The sequence below is a fragment of the Oratosquilla oratoria genome, chromosome 29 (assembly GCF_046742065.1).
Source record: "Oratosquilla oratoria isolate Oo_2021 chromosome 29, ASM4674206v1, whole genome shotgun sequence".
In the NCBI taxonomy this organism is placed as follows: domain Eukaryota; kingdom Metazoa; phylum Arthropoda; class Malacostraca; order Stomatopoda; family Squillidae; genus Oratosquilla; species Oratosquilla oratoria.
The window spans coordinates 27,562,058-27,589,829 of record NC_134805.1 but is presented as its reverse complement, the minus strand read 5'-3'; the positions used below and the strand labels follow the sequence as shown (position 1 = coordinate 27,589,829).

Below are 27,772 nucleotides of genomic sequence, written 5' to 3'. Positions count from 1 at the left end.
TCTTTACAAAGGATTTCTTGTAGGACATCCCTCCATTAAGTACAAATACAGTCACAAGCTTTAAAGGATGTAAAGTAAAAAAAAAAAAGGGAAAAAAAAAAAAAAAAAAAAAAAAATACACCTCTCCTTTTGGCTGGAACCTATTTTTGTATAATCTATTCACCCATTGTGCACACAGTACACATAGTAGCACTGTCCAGTTGGAACAATCATTCCAAAATTTCACCATTAATAAGTCCGAAAATGGTGACCTTGTATTTCAACATTTCATTGTAGAGAAGAATAAGTTTGATGCAAAATCTACACATCTACAGCTTTTCCGCAAACATTTTGTGGAGAGCTTTGCTAGGTATGACTTGTGACACACTCACTATGTCAAACTTGTATGGAATTACTAACTGCTAAAATATTTTTCCTCTTCCCTAGCTATCTTCCAAAACGAAACAAAATTAAAAAGCGTTGTGTAAATACTGTGTAGATGACAACTATAGTAGAACTTAATACACACAGGTGTATTGATGAAATCACACATCTGGAACAACAAATATCTTGTTTGTGGTATTCAAACTCTTCAGGCTATAGTCATACATCTCTTGAGTAGTCTTCTTGTATTAGTCACAACAAAACATATTAGGGCCATCATATACTGAAAAGTATGAAGAAAAAAAAAAAAAAAAAAAGAAAAAAAAAAAAAAAAAATTGTTCAAAATACATTTTTGAGTGACCTTAAACACTGATTACTTGACCAAATATCTACATCCTTTGTCTTACAAGCATAAGGCTTTGTCTCAGACTGATGTGCATGCATACACATCAATATGCTTTTCAATGTAACATCAAAATGAAGGCTTTTCCAAGACACTGTCCCATATCAAAGTGAAGGATCATAAACAGCCGGATACTTGAAGATATCAAGCAGTATTGATGGTCATGCCGGCATATCATTCTTACACGAGACATCTGTCAATATTGCAAATAATTATACTTAGGAAGAAACTCGTATGTGCATAAATAAACGTTTCAAAATATCACTTTCCGGTACATACATACGAGACAAAATAACAATTTTTTTTTTCTTCAGCCTTTTACATATTTTCTACTTTTATCAAAAGTTTTGGAATAAAAAACCCATTTTCTTCATTTTCTTAAGGATATACATAGGTACAAGAACCAACTCCCACATTTGTGGATCTACGTCATGGCTTGCAAGTTGCTATCAAAAGTAATATCTTTCATCTTCAGTTATGGAAAAAACATAACCTACAGTCATTACAAAATAAACTTATGTAAGACTAAGACTGCAATACTCTTTATACACACTAGACCCAGCCCTTTAGAAGAAGTCTGATCCACTTCTCTTCAGAACCGCACCACATACAGAAGTCTGACATGCAGAACTTGCACCCAACCTATCTACCCACCAAGATGAATCAATAGAAGAAATGAATGAACATTCAAGATAAAGCTTTCAAAAAAATAACAAAAGACAATCTCCCTCTCTCTCTCTGCAACTCCAGTCCTAATGACATGATGTATTAAAACAAAGTCAAAGGACTCTTGCAAATCAGAAATGGATATATCAATGACTTATGGGCACTAGCAGCCTCATGTTAACATAACTCAGAATAAAAAAAGTACATTATTTACAAAACATTACTTCATACACTAATATACCTTAAGCATGAGCTTTCTAGTTAAATGGAAAGTTTCATTATATCATCAATGGTGATATACATATATCTATATACAATTTTTGGTATCAGATAAACCACAGACAAGCAATGCTGCAAAACAAATCATACTTATATAGACTAAATCTAGATATATTCAAACATATTCACGTACGAGCAAATATATTTCAATATATCCGTATTTACATATAATCTAAACTTTACAATAAAAGAAATACCGTAAAGAGAATGAATTAAATCTGTGGGCGCATGTGCAAAGTGAGGGTTGTGTTAATCCTGCCTGTTGATGACACTAAGTAAAGCAAGTACTTCTTGTGGGGAAGGGGGAGGTAGCCAGAAGCAAAATAACAATGGTGGCAGAGTACCATTACGGTGAACAAACAATTTTGATTGCATAAATAAATATGTGTATACACATACATATATTCAAAATATATCTACACAAAGAACCTCAATGAATAGGAATTTACTACACTTAAGTATTTTTTTATTTTTATTTTTGAAGTGTTCTAGACTGTCCATAAATATTCCAGGAAATCTGAGAGGTAGAGAGATGAAAGAGAAAAAGTGGGAAAGACCAAGAGAGAAAGAGAAAGCAAGAGCAACAGGGTGAGACATAGAGCATGAGAGATCGAGAGAGACAGTGAGATCATGAGAGAGAGAATACCTTTGATTTCATGCATCACTCTGGACAGTTTGTGTTTAACAGTGTGTGTAAATGTCACTTGGTAGAAGCCTCACTCTGAGTTTCGCAATCACACATATCACAAAAGCATTGCCCCATATCCAGTGACGTTCACTTATCAGTGAAAACATTTAAGAACAGCTTGACATACAACCATTTCTCTAGAAATGATCAAGGACATAAGATGTGCCCAAATCTCTTGCACTATACATTTATTCTTTTTTAATGTGGTGGTGCTCAATTTACCCCATCTATTGAGGTTCTTTGTATATACATACACACACACATATATACATGGTACTTAGGATATATGTATATATATACATATACATATATATAATATATATATATATACACACACACATATATACATGCATATATATTATATACATACATACACCAAAGGCTTTTCCCCCTTACAAGGGAGGTAGCCATATATATATATATATATATATATATATATATATATATATATATATATATATATATATATATATATATATATATATATATATATATATATATATATATATATATATATATATATTATATATATATTATATATATATATATACATATATATTACATACACACACAAATATACATATGTATATACATGCAGAAATATACACCTTTATATTAAATAGAAAAGACATTTTCAAAATATCATCTTTTTTTAATTCCCATACAATATGTGCATTGCTATTTTGCTTAATTAATATGCAATATTCATGCAGTACTGGTCAAGTAGGCAGGCTAAGCTTTACTATTAAGGTAATTGAAGTAACATGTCATGGCAACTAAGTCTTGGTAGGGAGTTCATCAAATTCATTTACAAGTAAATGCTGGTTTGTGCCTTCCAGATGTGTTGACTGTTCCTGCTTGTTTGGATTGATTGTTTTAACCTTTGGTTGAGAATAGTCTGCTTGGAAGGGCATTGTGGGTTTGACATATAACGTGTCTTCTTCTTCTTCCTCTGCAGCAGCAAGAATTCCTTCCTTTTCAGAATCCTTGTGACGAGGCCGAGTATTGATCTCGGCACTCACTGTGGTGACCTGCAAGGGAGGAAAAGAAAATATTCAAAGATTTACAAAGGTATCTGAAAGAAAGCAGAAACTTTATCTATGTATACCTATAAAGTTGATCCATTTTGTATATCAATGTATCAAGAGGTTCCCCTACTGACGTTGCAGTTTTGAACAATCCTACATCCAATATATTCTTTAGTGTTTAACCCTTCCCATTCTGGATCTTCTTCCCCATCTCCACAACATACATACATACTGTATTATACATACATATATATATATATATAGATATATATGTACAGACACACACAAACACACATAAATATACAACTTATATACAAGCTTCACTAAAACTTTGGGAATGTATTCCCCACTGAAAAACAATCCCACTTAGTTCTATAGCAAAATGCAAAAACATGGTCATTTGAAAAGTATGGTAGCCTAAGTCGGTACATTTTCCAGCGTACCAAACATCAATGCCCCATCTCTCCCCGCCCCTTGTCTACATGTTGCTCTTTCAATCATGATTCAGTCAGAATCTGAAGCATTATGACAAAGGTCCAACCAAACAATATTTACTGACCCCCTTACAGGTGGGTTAGTGAAGTCAAAGCATATACTCATTGCACACCCATACCACATCCATCCAGACAACCGTGTCCTGTCTCTCCCACCTTAGCCATCATGGATGAAGGGTCATCCCTGACTGCCGCAGTGCTCAGGTAAGAGACAATGCGGCATAACCCTTCCATAACATAAGCTCAGTAGCCAGAGCTAAATAACAGTGGTATTCTTAAAAAATATTCTTTCCTTATATAAATTTTTCCTTATATAAATCTTACATAAATCTTTGGAAGGGAAGGAATTTTTTTAAGAATACCACCATAAGAATCTTACTGTGGCATTCTTAAGAAAAAATCTTTCCTTGTATAAATCCTTGGAAGGGAAAGATTTTTTTTTAAGAATACCACCATTAGCACCTTTGCTCCATTATGTAGTGACTACATCCCTTCACCTCATCTACTCAAGGGACAAGAACAACACTTGAGGCAGCACCATTTCCTAATCCATTTACAACCACTCTCCACCCCTATCTTTTGCAGTACCTCTTCCTTGCTTGACAGATATTCCTCTTGCATCCAATACCCTCTGAATCACATCTACCTAACTCATTCTTGGTCATCCCCTAAAGTTCCCTTTGTCTGCTTGTGCTTTCTACATTGTTTTTGCTAGTCTTTCTCAATTCTTTCAATCTCCAGTCTTTGATCAACCATTTGGTCTACAATAACAGTAACGATTCTGATAATTCAGTTTAACATCACAAAACTCTCCCCTATCAGGAGGCTAAGACAGTGCCTCTTACAGAGGACTTCGAAGTGTAAAATTTAATTAAATACGCCCTTGGTCCAACTCGCTCACGGCAGGGTTCAAACTGCCATCACCTCAACCTTCGCCACAAGTAGTGACGCTCTAAGCCACTTGCCCAGTGGGTTTTATATAATAAACTTCCCCTCTCAGAAAGGGCTGTTCCTAATGGAGTGTTTTTTGAAGCAGGGAATTTAATGATGTATTTTATGCCCTTGCTACATAATTGCTTGCTACCAGGCAGGACTTGAACACCACTACTCCAGACCTCTACACAAGTAGCAATATTCAAGACCACTTGGCCAGTGAGTATCCAATTAATAATAACAGTGACAATAATAACAATGGTAATAATAATAACAACAGTAATAAATATCATTGTTGCCTCAAGTTTTACTGACTGGAAACCCACAGCCCCACAGTGGTTGCCAATGGTCCTCAGACACTCCCAATAAATAGTGGGAAAAAATATATTTGCGTTGTATTACTGTGAAACTGTTTACATTTCACCAGCTTAAATAAGTAACAGTTGTAGGAGGGAGGCAGAAGCTGAGTGTCAGCTACCCTTGTGTGAAAATGTGAAAGAAAATAATGCTGAAAGTCACTGGGAGATCTTGGGCCCTGTCTGAAGACCAAGTATGCACCTCTGGACAAAGGTGAGGGGGCTGATGAGTTTTGAAGATGGGTGGCAAGGAGATAATTCTCTTTGATGTCCATTTTGTAGGCTCACCCCATCATTGGTATCATACATATTGCAACAGTACATGTCATCTTGGCATGAAAACAAACAGCACATTAATGATGCACCTGTACAATAAAAATCATCCTTCATAGATTATATCAATAAAAATATTTCAAAGAGAAATGTAGCACTGGCAGAAATAAGCTACATTTTATATCAATATAAAATGCATGAACTAATTTCCCTTTTAACCTTAAATACATAAAAAAACAAATGAACAGCAGGACACAGGAACAGATGAAATAAAAGTATAGCCACTCATGATTACTTCCGAGTATGGCATTTTGTGTATAATGCAATAGCTATAAACATACTTTCCAAAGCACACAAATCAGACTCAATTTTAGTGAGCAACAAAGATTATAACTTAACATTCTTATATACATCAAACAAGTCTGGCACTACTTTGGCAATGCAAAATTACTACACACAGAGGTTAAGCAAATCACACTTATGCCAAGCACTTGTACAATCAGCCTCTATAAATCTATCATCACAAAATATAACAATTTTTGAAAAGAGCACAAAATTGTTTTGGATACACATGCTTAGTTGGATGCAAAGAATGTCAACAACAGTTCATATGTGACAAATACATTATAGTTTCCTCAGCAAGTAAACATGTTCTAGTTCATTACCAGTGACTAAAATAAGTTTCATTTGTCTTCAATGAAGTTAAAGGTGGATTGGATATATATCCCCGCATGTTCATTCACTTGTGGTTGAAATAACTTAATCTGGAGATAGAGCATACAACTGTTCATATGAAGAAATGGTCCTAAATTCAGAAAAAACTACAGTGGTGTGAATTCAACTGAAAAGGAAATACCATTGTACAATAGGATATGTAATTGACAAGAAGATTCATGTTACATATCTGCGAGAATTTGCACCCATGTGGATGACCTACTACTAACCATTGGGCATACTTCTTGTACATTTCCCTCAGCCTCTGTAGTGGGGTTTACCTATCAAGCAGTCAAGAGGTTGGTATGAATATCGATAAATGGCCTACAGAAATGGCCATCAATGAAGTCTATGGGAATAATGACAGACAACTTGACATATCTGGGGGTGAGGAGCTCTGGCAAGAGCCCAAGAAGGTGACTAGTTCCCTCATTAACTCTATTACCATAACTGATGCAGAGGGCTACTCAACAACAGCAACTATGGGGTAATTATAAGAGCTTATCTAATACAGTGGTTAGGGCTTCATCAAATGACAGGTTGGTGGGAGGGTAATTAAGCAACAATGTAACAGAACCCAAAAGGAGGATTGGAAGCATTTTGGAGATAAGTGTTCAGGAGAGGACAGTGGACTATCATCATTATCTGGTGGAAGATAAATTAAATGAAGGTTAAGTGGAGAAAGAAGAAATGGGATGGAGTCAAAGATGTACTGAAGTGGGACAAGCTGAATGACGAGAAAGAATACCATGTAAAGCTGAGAGAGGTACAAGATGTAGTGAAATATGTAGGAGAAATGGTACTAGAGGAAGAATGTGTGTGCTCCAAGGAGGAAGTACTAAAAATCAAAAAGACAAAGCGTGTATGAGGAGGATGGGAAACAACAAAAGGTGAGGCAGTGAATGATGGGATGATGAGGCGAGGACAGTAGTGGCAGAAAAGAAATGAGCATACCAGGAATGACTGCAGACCAAACAAAGAAGCATATAAGAGGTATAGATATATCAATCCAATGCCCAAGATTTCATTTGTAACGACTACCCATATCTCCCAACAGCACTCCATAGGGCTGAATTATAAGTCACTCAAGGAATATTATATGACTCTTGACAGGGTAAGGCTAAGGTAGGACAGTTTAGGATGAGGTGTTTGGTGCATTCTATGTGATGACTGCTTCAGGGTGTAGTTTGTTTCTGTGGCCAGACCCATTCTGTGTTGGTAATGTTTTAGTGTTGGATGGTGATCTGAACACAATCATCTACTAAGGTTCAGGTATACAGTAAAGATGGAAGCAAACCACACAGTGAGGGGGGCCAAGAGGAGAACCGATGTATTTACCTTAGGGAAGAGGGTGGAGGGGAGTGTAGTGTGATAGGGATAGAATGGGTGGGAGTGGTTTTTGTGCCTTTGTTTTTTTTGGCTACCTCCCTTATAAGGGGGGAAAAAAGCCTTTGGTATATGTATGTATTTACTTAATTGTAGTATACAGGAAAAGGAGCAAAACTTGTTGGGTCCCATCTCCTATTCTCTAATTATAATCAACCAAACTCGCCTCAAACTTATGTACGGTTCCAACTTAATCTATAGCCTTGATTTTGAATGATCGTATTTAGATTTAAACTCGTGTATTGTTTGAGCTTGGGCTATATCACTTGCTAAGCTATTTTATGTATTATGTATCTATATGGACAATTGTATTTCTTCACATTCTTTAGACATGTGGTCTTACTTTGCTCCCGTGACCTCCCATCTTTAATCAGATGTGAAGTGGGATAGGTATTTTGGAAAGAAGTAAGAAGAGTGAGGGGTAGCAATTATAGTGGAAAGTTGGCGAGATCGTTTAAAGTGTGTTCCGGAAACAGGATACAGACATATATACATATACCAAAGGCTTTTCCCCCCTACACGGGGGGGGTTAGCCAAAAAGAAAAAGGCATAGAAACCTCTCCCACCCATTCCATTTCCTATATATTCCACTCCCCTCTGCTCTCCTCCTCCCCCTCTTTTCTTGACAGGTAACAGAGATTATTCTCTCCGTTATCCACCTTGCAAGACCACCAATATCAGGTGGTCAGCAAAAGGTGGTCATTGGTCCCACAGTATCAAATTAAGAGCATAAGAATGAAGGAGACTACAAGAGACCATAAGGCCTACACTAAGCAGTTTCAAGTCCATTACCACCTGTCATTTTTATCTATAAAGTTTTAACCACAAAGCTTCAAAGACTCAAATCTGAAATGTGCGACTTGATGTCACACTTTCCTTCTGAGAACAAGTTGTTACTCTTTGCAAATACTAGGCAGCATCATAAGCAATATTTGGCAAAAGCAAAGCCTCACACGCGTCAATTCTCTCTTTACCTTCACAGAAAAATAGTTGTTCCACTAAGCTAAATCATCAAGTAACTGAAAAATAAGATTTCATACACATGATAATAAAAATGGACCTTTATAAGGTTCTGCACACACACAATGAATTTGTATCAATATATCAACAATGTTTTGCACCGAGTTTCATGTAAATCTAAGAAGGCTTACTTTTTCCAAACAACAGTATTTCAGTGACAATAAACAAGTGCTGGGCAAGATGCACGCATACAGGAGTCTATTACAACATGGCATGCAATAAGGAAGATCATACATAGTTCAAAAAGGCTCAAGAGTTTGGGGAATTACAGAATTTACATGGGAATGAAATGATGAGCTGTGCCAACTCTTCATTAGGTGAAGGCAATTTGCTAATCTTGTCAACTTTGTATTTTTTCCTAGAAGACCATTTCCTTCAGTGGCCTTAACCCAAGGAAAGGGAAATAATAAGACAAGTACTACTTTCAGTTTCAATTCCATGACGTTAAAAATCTAAGGTCAGCTTTGCTCTTGTGAAGGAAAAATCCAAGAATGGTTTGGATTCCAAAAAAGGTAAAATTCTGAGATAAAGCAATTCAAAATAATTGTAAGGCAAAGAGAAAATCTAAAACTAAGAATGGATTTCAAAGATATGTGAAAAAGAAAGAAAAGAAAAACAAATAGAAACTGTCCTTCATGACTGATGCAGTAAGCCATCTTAATTAATATCATCCAATTCCAATATTTGACGAAAGAATGAAATACATGAGTAACTGTTGTAATCGGCTACCTTCCTTATAAGGGTGAAGAAGCCCTTCATATATAGATAGAACTGCTGGAATAAAATATACAAAATGTTTCAACTTCTTTGTACCTAAAGTCTGCTTGTCAAAGGGCTCTCCCCTTGTTAATGAAGAAAACCATTGGAAAGAACAGTAATGGCGGCAACAGACAAACAAATCTTCTGACAGTCCCTAGACATACTGTCAAAACTAGACCACAGAAACTCAAATGCACGTCATCAAATCGGTGGTGGGTAAATTAATGAAAAACATTAGGTTTAACTATTAATCCATTATACATAATCACGCACACAAACAACACAACATACACTCCATAAAGGATTTGTGGGAAAGCCCCATTTCGGCTGTGGCATTCCTTGGGGAGACGGGACTGCTCGGACACAGTCTAGGGAACAACAACAACAACTATTAATCCAATAATCAATGAGGTAGCTTAGTTAAGATTAATCCACTAATTCTACTGTTAAATTGCTGTAATGACTATCATTTATTTTATATTATATGTTTATTTGTTGCTATCATTTGTCTGTTTATTATTATTTGTTAGATTCTCATTTATTATTAGTTATGTCAATTTATTATTATTTACTATTTACCTGTTTATTATTCAACTATACCTATGCATTTATGTATTTCATTTATCATTTCATTATAGTTTTCATTTATTCATTTATTTGTTTATCATTATTACCGTATATTTCCGTGTATAAGACGACCTTTGTATAAGACGAGGTACAAGATTAGAGCAAATTTTTATGAATTTATCTCATATCGGTAGTATAAGACGACTGCTAAATTACAAAAGCATCAGTGTATCAAACCTACCGTACAAAAATAATTGTTTTCATTACGTTTATCAGCTGTTTTTTTTCCTTTTTCTCTTTTCTTTCTCATTACTTAACTGTATCCTTATACCAGATAAATTACTTACTGTCTCCTTATAAATTCAAAATAAATGAAATAATGTATCATGATTTTCTGAGAACACACGTCAACTAACTAACAAAAATTATTTGTTTACGCTCCTGGTTCATTCCTAGTTCAACTACTGTAATATATTTTTTTTATTGATAAATAAACGTTTTATGTACTGTAATCCAAAATTGTTATTTTCAGTCTTAAAAATTACTGACAAGTTAGCGAAAGAAAAAGGTTGCTATGAACGCAACCAGTGCTCAATGTTTACATTTTTTTCAGCTGTGTTAAATGTGTTTACATAGAGTAGTTAAAAGTACCGTAATTTCATTAATATAGAATTATTCCTCGAATTTATTAACAATTGCCATTTACTATAAAGATATGCCAATAATATATAAGGTAAATATGGTTTAATTACCTTTATTACCAGTTCTTATCATAATGTGAATCATTTCCTGTGTATCGGTGGTTATCGGCAGGCTAGCCTACCAAGTCATCTCACACAGAATTCAAGGTCTATTTTAAGGGGTGAATTTTTGGATTTTAGGGTCGTCTTATACGTGGAAATATACGGTATGTTTTTTTTTTTTTTGCATCTGACCTAGATATGGACTAAAAGGTCTCCTGTCAGCATGCTCCGCCTTTGTAATCCTTTGTAAGTTAATGTTTTTATGTTAATCCACAAAGTGCTGGGATTTAGGACCTTTAAATACTTCCTGAACCAAGGACAGTCCACAGTTTGCTAGAGATAACATCCTATATATGATCAAGCCATGAATGTTTGTCCGCACAAGCTAGAAAGATGCCAATACCAATGGTACTTATGTGCTTGTACTACCTTCCTGTGACAAACACAAGTTATTGATAATTCATTAAATCAAAATCAATGGATTGACAAAAATTGAGCTAATAAATGTGTTTCCTATGCATACCTCTCCCTCTTGTTCACCTAGCATTTTCCACTTATCTGCCGAGTTTAATAACCTATAACTCCACGGCACGGAATGGATTAAAACAGACTATTCAGAAGATGAAGACAAAGAAGACAAAGAAAACAAAAATGAAGACTAAGACAAAGAAGACGAAGAACTGTTGCTTTGAATTTCATTGATTGGAAAAACTGCTGCCCCAGAGTAGCTGACAACAGTCCTAGCTCTTCTACAATCTCCTTGGGAAGAAACTTTAAACTGTAGAGTTGTATAGGTATGGGACTGTTTCTATTATCACCATGTGAAAGTCAGATGAGAGGGCCAGTAACTGCTTGTCAGCTCTCCATGTGTGAAAATGTGTAATAAATGCAGCTGAAGTGAACACAGATCTTGGCTCAGTCTAAAGACAGAGTGTCCCCCCAAAGCTCCACCACCTGATGAAGGTGAGGGGATTAAATTTTTTTTAAAATAAGCAGCTCTGCTGCCCTTTTTGCATGACCACCACACACAAATACCTATCACTGGTCCCTCACTGAAGATGATGATGATATAGTTTAACGTCACGAATTCCCCCCTATTAGTAGGCTAGGACAGTGCCCCTCATGCACCAGGAAACCCTTAAAGAAGATTTCCTGACTTAAATGAACTCTTTCTAGTTCAATATTTTTGCTATGGATGTGCTGTGTCTTGCTGCATTGCTTCTGACCCAGGGCAGTGGATAAGATGCAGGGATGACCCGTCATCCAGGAGAAGCCAAGAAAAGATGGAGGAAGGGGTGGTATGTGGGAGTGGAGTATGTGGGGATGAAACAGGTGGGAGTGGATTTATGCCTTTGATTTTGGCTACCTCCCTTGTAAGGAGGAAAAGCCCTTGGTATATGTGTGTATATAAATTAATTTGATTTTTAGTAAGTCACCCTGCACAACACCACTGCTTCATACATTTCTTATTCTTTCCATCCTCAACTGACCCCCTTAACAACCAAGATAATAAAAATATATACAGGTAAACGTCGACTTACGATGGCATTAGGTTTCGATAGAGCCATCGTAAGACGATTTCATCGTAAGTCGATCCCCAATTTGTGTATCACTCTGTTCCGTGGTCACTGTACCTAGCTTACCTGTATATTAACCACCAGAGATACTGAATATAGCCTATTAAACATGTACAGTAGTTTATTTAATTATTTTTATCCTTTTTACCATATTCAAACACTATAATATGTATTTTCAGTACGGACCTTAAATCTCGCGGGCAGCAGCCAATGCCAGCCGTACGACGTGACGTAATAATACTTGCATCATAAAATATAGTCACCGCTTATATCGATCGTTCTCTCTTTCACCCGCGAATTTTGAAAACCACAGAGAATGGGATTCAGGGCACATTTGAGAGAATGTAAAAACACAGGGGCAACTACAATAAATATAATCAAGACGCCGATATGGCAGCGTCGCGAATCCACTTGCTCCTCATGACGCCTACGTGTGCGGCACCGTATGGAAGGGGTTAAATTATCATATCGTCGTCGTCGTCGTCGTCATCGTAAAGTCGAACAATCGTAAGTCGCGGCCATCGTAAGTCGACGTTTACCTGTATATATAAATCATACCTCGCCTTATGAATATTTTACCACTCAATGCATGTTGTTTCCCTTATGCATACACATACATACATACATATACCAAAGACTTTTTTCCCCCTTACACAGGAGGTAGCCAAAAGACAAAGGCATAGAAACCACTCCCACCCATTCCATCCCCTACACACTCCACTCCCCTCTACCCTCTTATCTTGGCACCTCCTGGATGACGGGTCATCCCAGCATCTTGTCCACTGCCCTGGGTCAAAAGCAGTGTCACAAGACACAGCACATCCACAGCAAGGCCACTTCATTAATTCGGCCACACACACACACACACGCTCTCTGTCCCCTCATACAGAAAAGGAGAAGACGGGGAGAAATCCCTTCGGGCTGCATCAATTTATTTCTCATATTTAACGAGTTATACATACACAGCTTATTTCAACAATTTGTATACCACACCTGCAAATCTAATCCATGTTAAACATAAAAACCTTCACCTGATCCCCAAACACAAAACCCATATCAACACTCTGGCAAACTCGTCTCTCGGGAAAGCACTGCCATGCTTACTTGGTCGTTTGGAACACTGGAGCCTTGAACTTCCTCCTCAATTCTGCCTTCAGTGTTTGCTTCTGTGTGCGCATCCTCCCCATGCTGTGGTCCAAGTTTGTATATGCACATGCATTAAGCAGATATCAAGAATGACGGCTACATCAAAGATTGTATGAGTAATTATATACATGGTAGAGTGTGGAGGTAATTATGATGAGGGTGTGTGAAACAAATGTGGCTGATGGTACGAGGAGAAAGAGGGGGGCATTACTGGTTGTATAGTAGCTCTCCATGTGTAATAAATACAGGTGAAGCTGCTTCAGAGAGATCTTAGACCCAGACTGTGGACTGAGTGTTAGTGCATCTCTTGATGGATTTTGAAAATGGGCAGCATCTTACAAAACCAGTACAAGCAAGTACCAGTTATTGATCCCTCACTAAAGAAGCACCTGGAAATCCTCAGAGGGTTTCCATTTTTTTCTATTTAAATCATATATATAATATATATTATTTAAATCGGCCCAAATTAATTAAACAACTCTCTTCATTTAAGTATCTCCAACTGTTCATGCAATCTTTTACTTCATTTTCACTAAATCACCCTACTTGGAAAACTGTGTGACACTATTCCTTCATACATCTACGATTCCCATCTTCAACTCTAACCCCCTTAACAAACGAGATGAAAAATAAATCTATTTACCTATCTATCTATATACCAAGGGCTTTTTTCCCCCTTACCAGGGAGGTAGCCAAAGTCAAAAGGCATATACCCACCCTCTACCCATTTCATCCGCTCCACTCCCATCTACCACCCTTATATTATATCTCACCTTACAAATATTCTATTTTTAGGTACTCATTACTTCCCTCATGCATAAACAACTTTATTCAACAACTTCTATACCTCACCTGCCATGATTTGCACCTAATCTGTGTTGTACACCTACCTCTACCTAACATCCTGATCAAATACGAAGCCTAAATCAATACTTTGGAAAACTTGTCCCACAGGAAAGCACTCTCATGCTTACTTGTTCATTTGGAACACTGGATCCTTGAACATCCTCCTTAATGCTGCCTTCAGGGTTTGCTTCTATGTGTGGGTCCTCCCCATGCTGTGGTCCAAGTTTGTATAAGCACATATATACCCATATGGATTAAGCAGAAATCAAGAATGATGACTACATGAATGACCATGAGTAATTATATACATGACAGAGTGGAAGCTATTATGATGAGGGTTTGTGGAGAACAATGTGGCTGAGGGTAGGAGGAGGAAGAGGGGAACATCACTGGTTGTTAGCTCCCTACGTGTAAAAATGTGTAATAAATATGGGTGAGGCTGCCACAGACGGATCTTGGACTCACTCTGGATGGGTTTTAAAAATGGGCAGCTCTGATGTCCATTTTACAGGACTAGCACAAGCAATTACTAGTTTTTGGTCTCTTGCTGAAGAAGCACCTGGAAATCCTTAAAGAGGATTTTTTTTTTTTTAATCATATATATATATATATATATATAACACACAGGAACCCACAGTCCGACTGTGGGTTCCTGTGTGTTATATACAAATGTGCTACTACATTTCTATTTAGAAATATATATATATATATATTTATCATCTAAATAAGCCCAAATTAAATGAATGACTCTTTCTAGTTAAGTATCTCTTCAACTGTTCATACAATCTTTTACTTCCTTTTCACAGTTACCCTACTCGGAAAACGGCATGACACTATTTCTTTGGACTTCTCTTAAGATTCCTATCTTCAACTCTCCCCCTTAACAAACGGGATAAAAAGAAAACAATAAATTACACCTCAACTAACAAATATCTTACTATTCAGTATACCTTTCTTCCCCATGCATAAAAAACCCAATTCAACAATTTGTATACCTCATCAGCAATGATTTACACCTAATCTGTATTGAACACATAATTCTACCCAACATCCTTATCAAATATGAAACCCAAATCAACACTCTGGAAAACTTGTCCCACAGGAAAGCACTATCATGCTTACTTGTTCATTTGGAACACTGGAGCCTTGAACGTCCTCCTCAATGCTGCCTTCGGGGATTGCTTCTGTGTGTGCATCCTCCCCATGCTGTGGTCCAAGTTTATAAAAGCACATGCATGCCCACATGGATTAAGCAGAAATCAAGAATGATGACTACATGAGTCACCATGAGTAATTATATACATGACAGAGTGGGAGTAATTATGATGAAGGTATGGGGAGAACAATGGGGCAATGAATATCAAAGATCCGAGGGAGCTGTATTTGAGTATACAGGGTAAGAGTAAAGTGCTTACTTGGAGTACAAATACATACATACCATATATATATATATATATATATATATAAATATATATATATATATATATTGTTAATATATATATATATATATATACACACACACACACACACACACACACACACGCACGCACGCACGCACGCACACACACACACACACACTGAATGGTTCCCTTCCCAGTGATCAATTAATATCTTTTTCAACCTCAAATTACTTTTAATTCCATGCCATCGCAATCGAGACAGAGTTGCTGGAAGGAGGCATCCGTTGGAAATTGAAACGTGGACGAGCTGAGGATTCGAACCCAGCTAACCCATAAAGTTACAGTGACAAACCAATATGCTCTTGATAGCGTATTGGTTTACGTCACTGTAACTTTGTTATGGGTTAGCTGGGTTCGAATCCTCGGTTTGTCCATGTTTCAATTTCCAATGGATGCCTCCTTCGAGCGACTCTCAATCTCGATTGCGATGGCATGGAATTAAAAGTGATTTGTGGTTGAAAAAGAGATATATATATATATACCAAAGGCTTTATGTATGGTATGTATGTATAGGAGTACAAATAACAACTGGAATATCTTATGTGGGGGGGGGGGTGGAATGGAGGAACGTAAGTGAAAGCCTGGAGTTGGTTAATCTTTACAACTTTACATTGGTTTTACTGTAGGTGTAGACAAACCTTTGACCCACAAATACATTACAGTGGTAAGGAAAGATTATGAACGACATCAAGTGGTGGTCCTGGTCTTATGAGACAGTTGGAGAAAATCTCCCTGATGTCTGTCTCCAAAATCCATCAACACCCTCAAGGGGTGCAGTCCCAAGAGGCTGACACTTGATCTCCAGATTAGGCCAAATCTATATATCTATCTTTTTTACTTATTTCCTCCAGTTTTTTACCACTAGCAAGTGTCTCCTTCCTCCTATCATATACCAAGCACTTTTTCCCCTTTGTAAGAGGGGTAGCCAATGCACATACCCACTCCCACACTCATTCCACTTCCCTCCACCACCCTTTCCTATTATCACAAGCCATAGATACAATGATACACTTACTCAACACATCACTGTTTCTTCCCTGAGAGCTTTATTGAAGAGCCCAAGGATTATTGCCAGCTACTGTGGGACTGTGGGTTTCCAGTCAGTGAAACTTGAGACAACAATCACTATCATTATGTGATGTCTAGTAACAAGAGATCTATGGGTATACCTCAGAAAAGGTAGATATTTGAGGTATACCCTTATTATTTACATACAGCAAAGAAAGACATCACATGGTGATGGAAATATGGATAGATGTGAACACAGGCAAGAGATTTTGTGTAATAAATAACTAATGATAAAACTACTGACCAATCTTCATGCAAAACAAGGCTTCCTCTAAAAAAGCATTCCACACCAAGGCAGCCCTATCTAACTTGTTTACATACAACACTAACAACATGCCACAAGACTTTATAAACCAAGGACAGTTTTCATTCCAATATGCACCACAATTGCATAGCTGGGTAATCATGCTTTCACTTTAGGATATTCTCTATAAAGGATTATTTCCAAAATCCCATTTCTTGTGCGAGTCCAAACTTAAATCATCATGAAAACTAGGTAACCTTCATAAATGACAAAATGGGTACTGGTATCTAGGTTATGTGGTGGGTTAATTACTAGATTTCATTTAATGTAAGGAAAAGCCCATTAGGGTGAGAGGCAAATTTAGATTTGTTAGCAAACTACAGCTGACCAAATTTAACCAAATGGATGAGAATAACTTCTACATCACAAAATTCCACTACACGTTAATATCCTGCTTTTATGCTGTAACAGGTACCTAGACATGACCAGGAAGAAGAGGAGGAAAAGGAGGTGAAGGTGATGGTGGATTTGCTCGAACTTGTTAAGAAAGAAAAACGCGCAACAAACCTTACGACACTTACCCTGGCTCCAGAATAATTCTGGTACAGGTCAATGCTACCGTCACCCTCTTCCCGTTCCTCTCCCACGCCGTTCTCCATAGGCCTTGTGCCGTATCCCACATGCGGCTGGACATTGTACACAACCTCTTCCTCTCCACTTGGTGCGTCTCTGAGTACAGCCGGCACAAACTGACACGCTGCCTGTTGGGTCACCCCATCGACCTCTTGGCTACCCTGTGCCTGTCCGTCTTCCCCAGGAGAAATTCCGTTGTCGAACTCCTGCAAAACAGTCGTGGAATACAGATATTACAGTGAGCAGCAAACAATACTTGTAGTTCTCAATAAATAACTAAATAAATAATCAAATGAAAAATTCACACACATCCAGAGAACAGCCTCGAAAATGCCCCCAACACTTTAAAACCTGTCATATGAGGAGAGACTGTCTAAATTGAAATTACCAACTTTGGAACAAAGAAGAGAAAGAGGTGACCTGCTGACCATCTTCAGAATCATGAAAGGCACAGAAATCCTTGGTAGAGAGGACTTACAAATTGACATACGAACAAAGATTGGCCAAACTCAAACTACCAACCCTGGAACAAAGATGAGAAAGAGGAGATCTACTGACCATCTACAGAATTATGGAAAGGATGGAAATACTTGATAGAGATGATGTACTAAATACTAAAGTGGGATAAAAGAAAACCATTAGGACATGAAAAAAAATAAAAAAGGATAGTTACAGAAGAGATCTGAAAAAGAATAGCCTCCCACACAGAGTGGTAGATATGTGGAATATATTGAACAAGGAAACAGCGAGTGCAAAGACTATACAAGAATTTACAATCAAACTGGATTCTAAAAGATACAAAAGTGGGTCACTATGTGCATAGTTCTCTTCCTGTAAAATAGAACTAGGTAAATACAGTAAAATTCCTTTTATTTGACCTTGGCGGGACCTACCCTAGATCAGATGTTTGGAAAAGTCGGATATTTGGACGTACACTAAAAAAATAAATGAATAAATAAAAAACTCATTGGTTTGAGACATTTTCACTTATTCACGGCACAATCAAGCATAATAAACAACACAGCAGAGTTGAGGAGAAATAACCACCAAAGGGCAAACGTAAACAAACGCTGAAATCCCCGCGAAAATAACAGCCGACCTGAGTGCCATGAGTCGGTAGCCTCGAGAGCAACAACTAAATCACTTGATGGTCGGATGTTTGGACAAATTCAACTTTTATCCGACTTGGGACATTGAAGAAAAACGGTCGGATGTTTGGCCTAGTCGGTTGTTCGAAGGTCAAATAAAAGGAATTTAACTTTACACACACACACACACACACACATTGCTTTACCTTGTATTTGACAGGACTAAGATCCTTAAACCAGTGGAATACATTGTGAGTCAGCAACACCAGACAGGTAATGCAAAGGCCAACAATGCTGTAGATGGTGATGCCCTTGTTGAGACCATTACGTATAACTGAGAAGAAGAGCAAGCTCATCTGAAGACACACAATGGAGATGATCACAAAGTTTAAGGCTGTGATGTGAATCTTTTTGCTGATCTTGGAAGGGCCATATGCAAAGAAAATGTTGTACTTGTCCACCAAGTGTTTGAAGATCATGTACAGGAGACCTGTAAAAGAAGAATACAAATTATAATAGTATACAAATCAAAGATGCATGACGAAAGACTGGGATGGCTCCTCATCCAGAATATGAGATGGGAGGGACAAAGTATAGGTTTTTGAACGGGTGTGCAATGAGTCGACTCACCAAAGTCTTTGAATAAAATTGAATGGCTATTTCTTTCATTGGTAAAGAATCCAAAAATTCTGAGCCTGATACTCGCATGACCTTCAGCCAATACATAAAAGAATATTATATATATATATATATATATATATATATATATATAAAAGCATGGGCTTTGGACAGCAGAAACTTTAATCACAGTTTACGGTTTTGAGAACTACATTCAACTATTTCCACCACATGGTTCTCTACAATAACAGCAACAATAATAACAATAAAAATAATAATAGTAATAATGATAATAATAATAACAATAACAATAATAATACCAAGGGCTTTTTCCCACTTACAAGGGAGGTAGCCAAAGTCAAAGGCATAAATCCACTCCCACTCATTTCATCCCCACATAATCCACTCCTATTCACCACCCCTCCCTCCCTATTTTCTTGGCTCCTTCTGGATGACAGGTCATCCCTGCATCTCATCCTCTTCCCTGCATCAGAAGCCATGCAGCAGGACACACCACATCCACAGCAAGGCCACTTCATTTAATTGGTGACCCCTTCCCCTCTCCATTCGCTTGTGCAGAAGAGGAGAGGATGGGGAGAAATCCATTCTGACTACATCAAAATATCATTCACACATATTCCCTCACCCTCCCATCCCCCACCCACTCCCTTCCATGCATCACAGAATCATCCATACACAACCATTCTCCACCCACCCCTATCTTCTGTCTTCCCCCTTCCTTCCTCAACAGACATTCCCCTCTTTCCCAACAACCCCCTTAACCCATCCATCCATCTCATCCTTGGTTGGTCCCTCTTGTTCATTCCCTCCATCTCTACCTTCCACACATCTTTTACTAACCTTTCTTTACTCATTCTTTCCATGTGTCCAAACCATCCTAATACTTTTTCATCAACCCTATCTTCCAACTCCTTTTCCACCCCTGCTCTCTCCATGTTTCTACCCCATATAGTGCTGTTGGCACAATCACCCCTTCATACAACAACAACAACAACAACAACAATAATAATAATAATAAAAAAGGATGTATGAAGACCACCCCAAATGAACCTCTGCACACACAAACTAAAATCTTCCCTACACATTACACGAAATGACATTTCTACAGTTCTCCCATCACCACCACCAAATAAGGGGGAAAAAAGCTCTTACCAAATGGTGTGACGAGTGGACAGGACACTGAATAGATCATAGTTATGGCAAAGATGAGGAGCATCCAAGCATACTGGACTCCAAACTGGAACTCGTACACGATGGCCCTGCACACACTAGCATTCTCTGCTTCTGACCTGCCATGAAACAGAGAAAATAAATATGGTTAATTAGTTTCTTTGTACACAAAGGTAAAATATAGTCCTAAAAATGGAGTAGCCTGCAAACAACTCCCAAAACTACTTTTAATTTATGATCACAATCAATAAATAGGTATTGCATTTTGCTTCTGATAATAAGCAACCGTATCCTTAAAGACAATATTGTGCCAAAGTGGTGGAATCATAGAGGAGGTCAAGGAGAGACTTCATGAGGTTAGTAAAAGAAAAGAAAAGGAAAGTAAAAACATATATCAAGGGTTTTTCCTCCACTTACAAGGGTGGCAGCCAAAGTCAAAAGGTATAATTCCACTCCCACCCAGTCTACTCCCATTCACCACCCCTCCCTCCTCCTTTTCTTGGCTCCTCCTGGATGATGGGTCATCTCTATATCTTGCCCACTGCCCTGGGTCACAAGCAATGCAGCAAGATACACCACATCCACAGCAAGGCCACTTCATTTAATGGACAACCCCCAATTCTCTGTTCCCTCATACAGAAAAAAAGATGGGGAGAAATCCCTTTGGGCTGCATCAAAATATCATTCACACACAACCACTCCCCATCCACCACCTACTCCCTTCCATGCATCACAGCATCATCCATATACAATCATTCTCCACTCAACCCTATCTTCTGTCTTCTCCCTTCCTTCCTCAACAGACATCCCCCTCTTTCTCAACGCCCCTTTAACCCCATCCATCCATCTCATCCTTGGTTGTCCCCTCCTCTTAACTCCATCCACCTCTGCCTTCCACACATCTTTTACTAATCTTTCATCACTCCTTCTTTCCATGTGTCCATACCATCCTGATACTCTTTCATCAACATTATTTCCCATCTCCTTTTCCACCCCAGCTCTCCTCCTCACCTATTTCTCTATCCATAGGAACCCCTACCATACTTCTCAAACATTTCATCTCGAACATACTGGAACTCTTCCTCTCTTACATTCCATATTTCTGCCCCATACAGTGCTGTCAGCACAATCACCCCTTCATATGATTTCTTTTTAGCATCTATTCCCAAATGTATATTTCTCATTACACTTCTTCATCCCCCAAGGCATTAACTTGCTTCTATCAACCTACATTCTACCTCCACTTCCACTCTCCCCTATTCAATATACAAGAAACCCCCTATATACAAAAAGGATATGTATTTTTAAGCAATTTTGTATACTGATAATTTGTAAACTGAAGTGAGACTGACAATGCAGTGTTGCTTGTGGTGTAAAGTTGATTCTATATAGTATTTTTATAATTTTTTCATTCTTCTATTCATATCATTGAAGCATATGACTTTTGTATAAAGAAAACTGTCCTCATTTTTACCTTTTTACCTTCAAATCTTGTTATATCAGTTTCGTATATAGGGGTGTCTCTGTATTTGTAACATGCTCCACAAAGCTCTGTACACTCATCATATACCTTCTCCAAGTCCATTGAAAACCCACAGAAAAATCCACTCAGACAGAATTACTCCATAAATGGTGGTATGCCATAGCTCACCTTGACAGTGACAGACGTATAATGTACATGAAAAGCTCTGGAAAACGAATAATTTCCAAAGCAGTTCCAATGAATGCAGACGTGATGATGTAATTGACGTAGAAAGCTCCATTGTCGGGTAGAAAGATGCACTGCCACCGATATGTCTGGTTCCCTTGGTTGTGAATGATGGTCCATTCAACAAAAGCCTTCAAACTGTAAACAGAGATGTAAATCAACAAATGCTTTCAAATTAATGGACAAATCTGAAACAAGACATCAGAGCCCTTTCAACTTAATTTCACTCAGTGCTGACACATTCATCTTTGTTCTCAGACATACTAGCAATCACTTCCTCTTTTATTCTTTTCTGTATTGCCTCACTCATACACTGCCCCCAGTCCCCCACTGTCTCTCTGAGCGAGCTCTCATGCAGACACCCTTCCCACTTCAAACAACTCTCAACTGGTTTGATCAACTTGCCCCTTTGTCTCCCCTTTTGAAAACAACCCCATGAGTAGGATCAACACTGGGCAAACATGCCACATGCCCATATAGCCTAAGTTGATATTCATGAATTATGCTGGTAACTGGCTTAGACTGAGTCTCACAGTACAGTCTTTGGTTTGATATGAAGTCATTCCAGTGATACCCCATGATTCTATGAGGGCACTTAGTACCAAAGACATCCATGCACATTCATTTACCCTCATTACTAAGGTTACGGTTGGAATCCTTCTCTCCAAACTCTCTTATGATTTGATTTTCCAAAGGAGAAAAACACATAGACCTTTTATTCCATCCCATTTCATCACCTATGACCATAGCTTAAATTGTTAACCCTTACCTAAGATCCACCATATTAATTTCATTCTGGTTCATGACTGCTGCTTTTAGTAAACAGGCAGCTTTTAGGACAATGGAGTTAAAATTATTTCACTCTTAAATCTACCAACAGATTTATCCCCTTTATGAAGGAGGTAGCCAAAGTCAAAGGCATAAATCCACTCCCACCCATTTCATCCCCACATACTCCACTCCCATTCACCACATCTCTCTCCCTCTTTTCATGGCTCCTCCTGGATGATGGGTTATCCCTACATCTTGCCCACTGACCTGGGTCAGAAGCAATGTACAAAGACACAGCACATCCACAGCAAGACCACTTCATTTAATCGGCAATCGCCAGCATGAAACATCTCCATACCTCCTCCACTCCAAGTTCTATTCTAACCTTCACTCCCTCCCACTCTTCTCTCAGCTTTTTCTTGTACTCCTCCTCCTTTTCTTTTCCATTTAAGCAGTTTACTCTAAGCACCTCCCTACCTTCTGTCTTTTCCCTCTTTCTCCATTTATCCTCCACTCTGATATTCTCCCACTCTCTCCCCTTAGAATATGTACATCCAAAACTCTTCCTACTATTCTCCTGGTTACCACTATATAGTCCATTAAAGCCCTATCTACCACCCTTCCATCCACCACCCTCTCCCATGTGTACTTATGCTTGACTTTCTTCCTAAACACTGTATTTGCTATCATCAACTCTCTAGACACATCTCCACTATCATCTCTCCACTACAATTTTTTCCTGGAACTCCACACTTCACAACCATTCCATCTATTGGTTTGTCTCCTACCCTAGCATTGAGATCTCCTAATACCACTACACTGACATTTCTCCCTCTATGCACTCATTTAAATCTATCGAAAAAGTCTCACTCCCCTCTACACTCTTCTCACTACCAGGCCCATATGCACTTACAAAAACCCACATCTCCCTTCCCAATTTCATCTTCATTCACATTAACCTTAAAAAAACTCCCACTCCACACATTTACCACTCTCTTCACTTACTAGTATAGCTACCCCTTCTCTCCTTCCTCTCTTCAAACCTGACACTCTTCCAACTACACTCCCAAAATCAAACTCATGCCTCCCTTTCAACTTAGTTTCACTCAATGCCAATATATCCATCTTCTCACAAACATACTGCCTATCTCTTCCCTTTTACTCTCATCTGTACCACATCCATGCATACTAATAGATCCAAACCTTAGGGTTCTGGTTGAAAAACTCCTCCCAGACACCTCTTATGCCTTTGCTTTAGCAATGTCCCCTTTGGGGCTACAAAGAGTAACATGCCTAGTCCTAATCCCCATCCCATTTTTGTCGCCTTATTAAGTTTTAATTCCTTGGTCTGAGGAGCTGTCCTGCAACTTTGTAAAATGATGAGGCATGTTATTGTCGAGTTAAAAGCTACTCAGAAGCATTCAGCTGATACTTTAGCATTTATATGGGTCACCCCTACAGACCAGAGCCACACATCATTTTGTCTGTGATAGAGGATATCTCTATTCATAGGGAAATGATGCTACTTTATCATACTGCAACTGTATATGTACGTACGTACTTTCTGATTCTGCAAACTCACCTGGTAAGACCAAGGGAGGGGAGGATGACGACCATAAACAAGAGGAAGGTGAAAGTCTTGCGCATCACTGCATGGTTCTCTGATGAGCGCGTCCAGTGTGACATAAATTGGTCCGAGTAGGCCACCATTACTGGCATAAGGGCTGCCATGGTCCACAAGAGTAGGGTTGGGAGGAACTCTGATACCAAGGGAGACTGCAGAAGGAAGGTTTTGAATTAATTAAAGGTTCTAGCAATGCAAGATACTCCTTACCTGAAGTGGGAAGATGAAAACCTATGAAGATATATATACATTTTTTTTTTTTTAATTACTAAAAACACTGCACATTACAAGACAAGTCTATTTCTATACTAAGTACAATTACCTCCTGATTCACATATCTGATGTGTTCCTGGACTGAAATTCAGTTATGCAAATAAAATAAAATTTCTTCTGAAATATTGATAAAATTAGGGAGAATACAATCTACATGTATCTATACCCATATTCTATATATCTATACCGATACATAAGAGAAAAAATTCAGTTTTAGTAATGTAAATCTCATTATCCTTTTCAACAATTTTGTGTTATTAGAAATAAAAATCACAGATGTTAGCTAGTCATAAAATAAAGGAAGCAAAGGAACGGAAGACTCAAAAGTGAGAGAATGTAATGGTGACATTTTGTGTTTTTATGTACATATTTCCAGTTTTGTTTATTTATTAATATATATATTTATTATTGTATATTTTGTGAGCATTTTTGTAATCGCAATGCGATTCGTGCCTGTCTTTCCCGCCAAATGCAAGATTGGCGTGGGTTAGTCTTGTTTTAGCCTCCTAAGTGAACGCACGCTGTCTGTGCTTGAAAAATGACTTTAAAAAAATAATTCTATTTTTTTAATTCAGCCACCCCATGCAAGAAAAGAGGTTTTAGGAAAACGAGTGGAATGACGAGGAGGGGTTGGTGGAGAAGAAGAGAGAAGAGAAAAGTGCGTACAAGGACGACGACACAAAAGGGTAGAAGGGATGAAAAATGCTATCCACCTACCAGTTTAGTGATAGAGTCGATGACGAAGGTGATATTGTTCATGACGAAGGCAGGTGTTGTCAGGAAGAACAGGATAATGAACAGGATCACATTGATGGTGACAGCCTTCAGGTACCAGTGTCGCGTCGTGACAGACAGGTTGGACCTTCAAAAAAATTAACACATCTATACACTGTACACAATGACCAAAATCTATCTATCTATATACTATGGGCTTCTTTCCCCCTTATAAGAGAGGTAGCCAAATCAAGGCACCCACTCACCCCATCCACTACCTTTTTTCCCCTCTTAGCTTCTTGTGGATAAACAGTCATCCCCATCTCTTGCCCACTGCCTAGGTAAGAAGCAATGCAGTAGGACACAGCACACTTCACTTACATAGCAACCCTCTCCACCCTGCCCTCCCTGTCTCCTCATATGGAAAATAGAGAAGATGGGGAGAAATCCGCTCAGGCTCTGTCAAAATATCATTCATACACAACCATCCTTGACTCACCCCTATCTCCTGCCTTCTCACACAATGCTCCCTTAACACTTTGGCATACTCATGATGGTATTATCTTCAACCCAAAAACTCCTATAGGTAAATGACAGCATTTATGTCATAGTAATAAAAAAAATTGCCAAAAATCCACTTATTACCTGATCATAATGGGATTTGTTTTAAAATGTGCACCAGTCTTACTGTTCATTCTACCCCCTATCACACACATACATCACCAGACCATCAAATCATGGCCTACAAACATCATTGGATGGTTAGTATTACATACATTTACTTTACTTTCCTGTAATGCTACATTTATTTTTCTTCTTTTTTTCCTGTCATAATTATATATGTATATTCTTTTCTTGTATTTGTTATTGTACTATTGTAGACCAAACATTTGTAAACCAAGTAAGAGAAAGTTGAATGAAACAAGGCCAAAAATAATGTCAGGAATGAACAATAGTTATAAACATTACTCAAAAAACAATTTTTTTTTTAAAGTAATATTGTATTTCTCTTATAGTATTGGTAATCTTGTTATTCTATTAAACCTGATATGCATAGACATTTGGGAATGGATACTAAGAGGAGACTGTATGAAGGAGTGATTGTGCCAACAGCACTGTATGGGGCAGAAACATGGAACATAAGAGAAGAAGAGAGAAGGAGTTTGAATGTGTTTGAGTAAAGGTGTCTGAGAAGTATGATGGGGGTTACTAGGCTAGATAGAGTGAGAAATGAGGAGGTGAGGAGGAGAACAGGGGTGGAAAAGGAGCTGGGAGATAGGGTTGATGAAAGAATATTAGGATGGTTTGGACACATGGAAAGAATGAGTGAAGAAAGACTAGTAAAAGAGGTATGGAAGGCAGATGTGGAGGGAGTGAACATGAGGGGACGTCCTAGGATGAGGTGGATGGATGGGGTGAAGGTGGCTTTGGGGAAGAGGGGAATGTCTGTTGAGGAAGGACGGGAGAGGACAGAGGACAGGGGTGAATGGAGAATGGTTGTATATGGATGATGTTGTGATTGCATGAGGTGGAATGGGCGGGGGGATGGGGGTGAGGTAGTATGTGTGAGCAAAATTTGACGCAGCCCGAAGGGATTTCTCCCCGTCCTCTCCTTTTATGCAATGGGGGGACGGAGAGGAGGGGTCGCCGATTTAATGAAGCGGCCTTGCTGTGGATGTGCTGTGTCTTGCGACACTGCTTCTGACCCAGGGCAGTGGACAAGGTGCAGAGATGACCCGTCATCCAGGAGGTGCTCAGATAAGAGGGAGGGTGGATGGGGTGTGGAGTGTATTCAGGGATGGAATGGGTGGAAATGATTTTATGCCTTTCCCTTTTTGGCTACCTCCCTTGTAAGGGGGAAAAAGCCTTGGTATATGTATGCATACGTCTTTTTAGAGAATTTTACTGTGAAAATTAGATACCAAACTGAACGACGTAACTTGAAAAATATGGTCAGAAATCAGAAGAGAGAACAACAATTTTTATGTCACTTACGTTAAACATTTATGTCATCTTAATAAAATGGCCAGAAATTCATTTTCATCCAATCATCATGCGATTTGTTTTAAAACATGTACCATTGTCTTCCCATTGTTTCTAACACTCCCCCAACTAAAAATAATGTTGGGAATGAATAA

The 27,772-nt window shown here is 38.2% G+C and overlaps 1 protein-coding gene across 10 annotated transcripts in view; it reads right to left on the bottom strand.

The window, feature by feature from the left end:
- Positions 1–2,952: 2,952 nt before the first annotated feature.
- Tmem63 (transmembrane protein 63) overlaps positions 2,953–27,772 on the bottom strand; it is a 42,321-nt gene continuing 17,501 nt past the window's right edge. For 4 of the 10 annotated variants that reach the window (XM_076211998.1, XM_076212001.1, XM_076211999.1 and 1 more), the window contains 10 exons: positions 25,638–25,782; positions 24,606–24,799; positions 22,196–22,390; positions 20,527–20,663; positions 18,942–19,225; positions 17,596–17,853; positions 15,365–15,448; positions 14,371–14,454; positions 13,355–13,438; positions 2,953–3,431 (listed from right to left, as the gene is read on the bottom strand). In XM_076211998.1, coding sequence (XP_076068113.1) covers positions 3,177–3,431; positions 13,355–13,438; positions 14,371–14,454; positions 15,365–15,448; positions 17,596–17,853; positions 18,942–19,225; positions 20,527–20,663; positions 22,196–22,390; positions 24,606–24,799; positions 25,638–25,782 — 1,720 coding nt within the window. In that variant the 3' untranslated portion in view covers positions 2,953–3,176. Of the gene's footprint in view, positions 3,432–8,558; positions 8,604–13,354; positions 13,439–14,370; positions 14,455–15,364; positions 15,449–17,595; positions 17,854–18,941; positions 19,226–20,526; positions 20,664–22,195; positions 22,391–24,605; positions 24,800–25,637; positions 25,783–27,772 lie in introns of all 10 variants that reach the window. The other 6 variants (XM_076212005.1, XM_076212003.1, XM_076212007.1 and 3 more) reach the window with 6 other exon arrangements.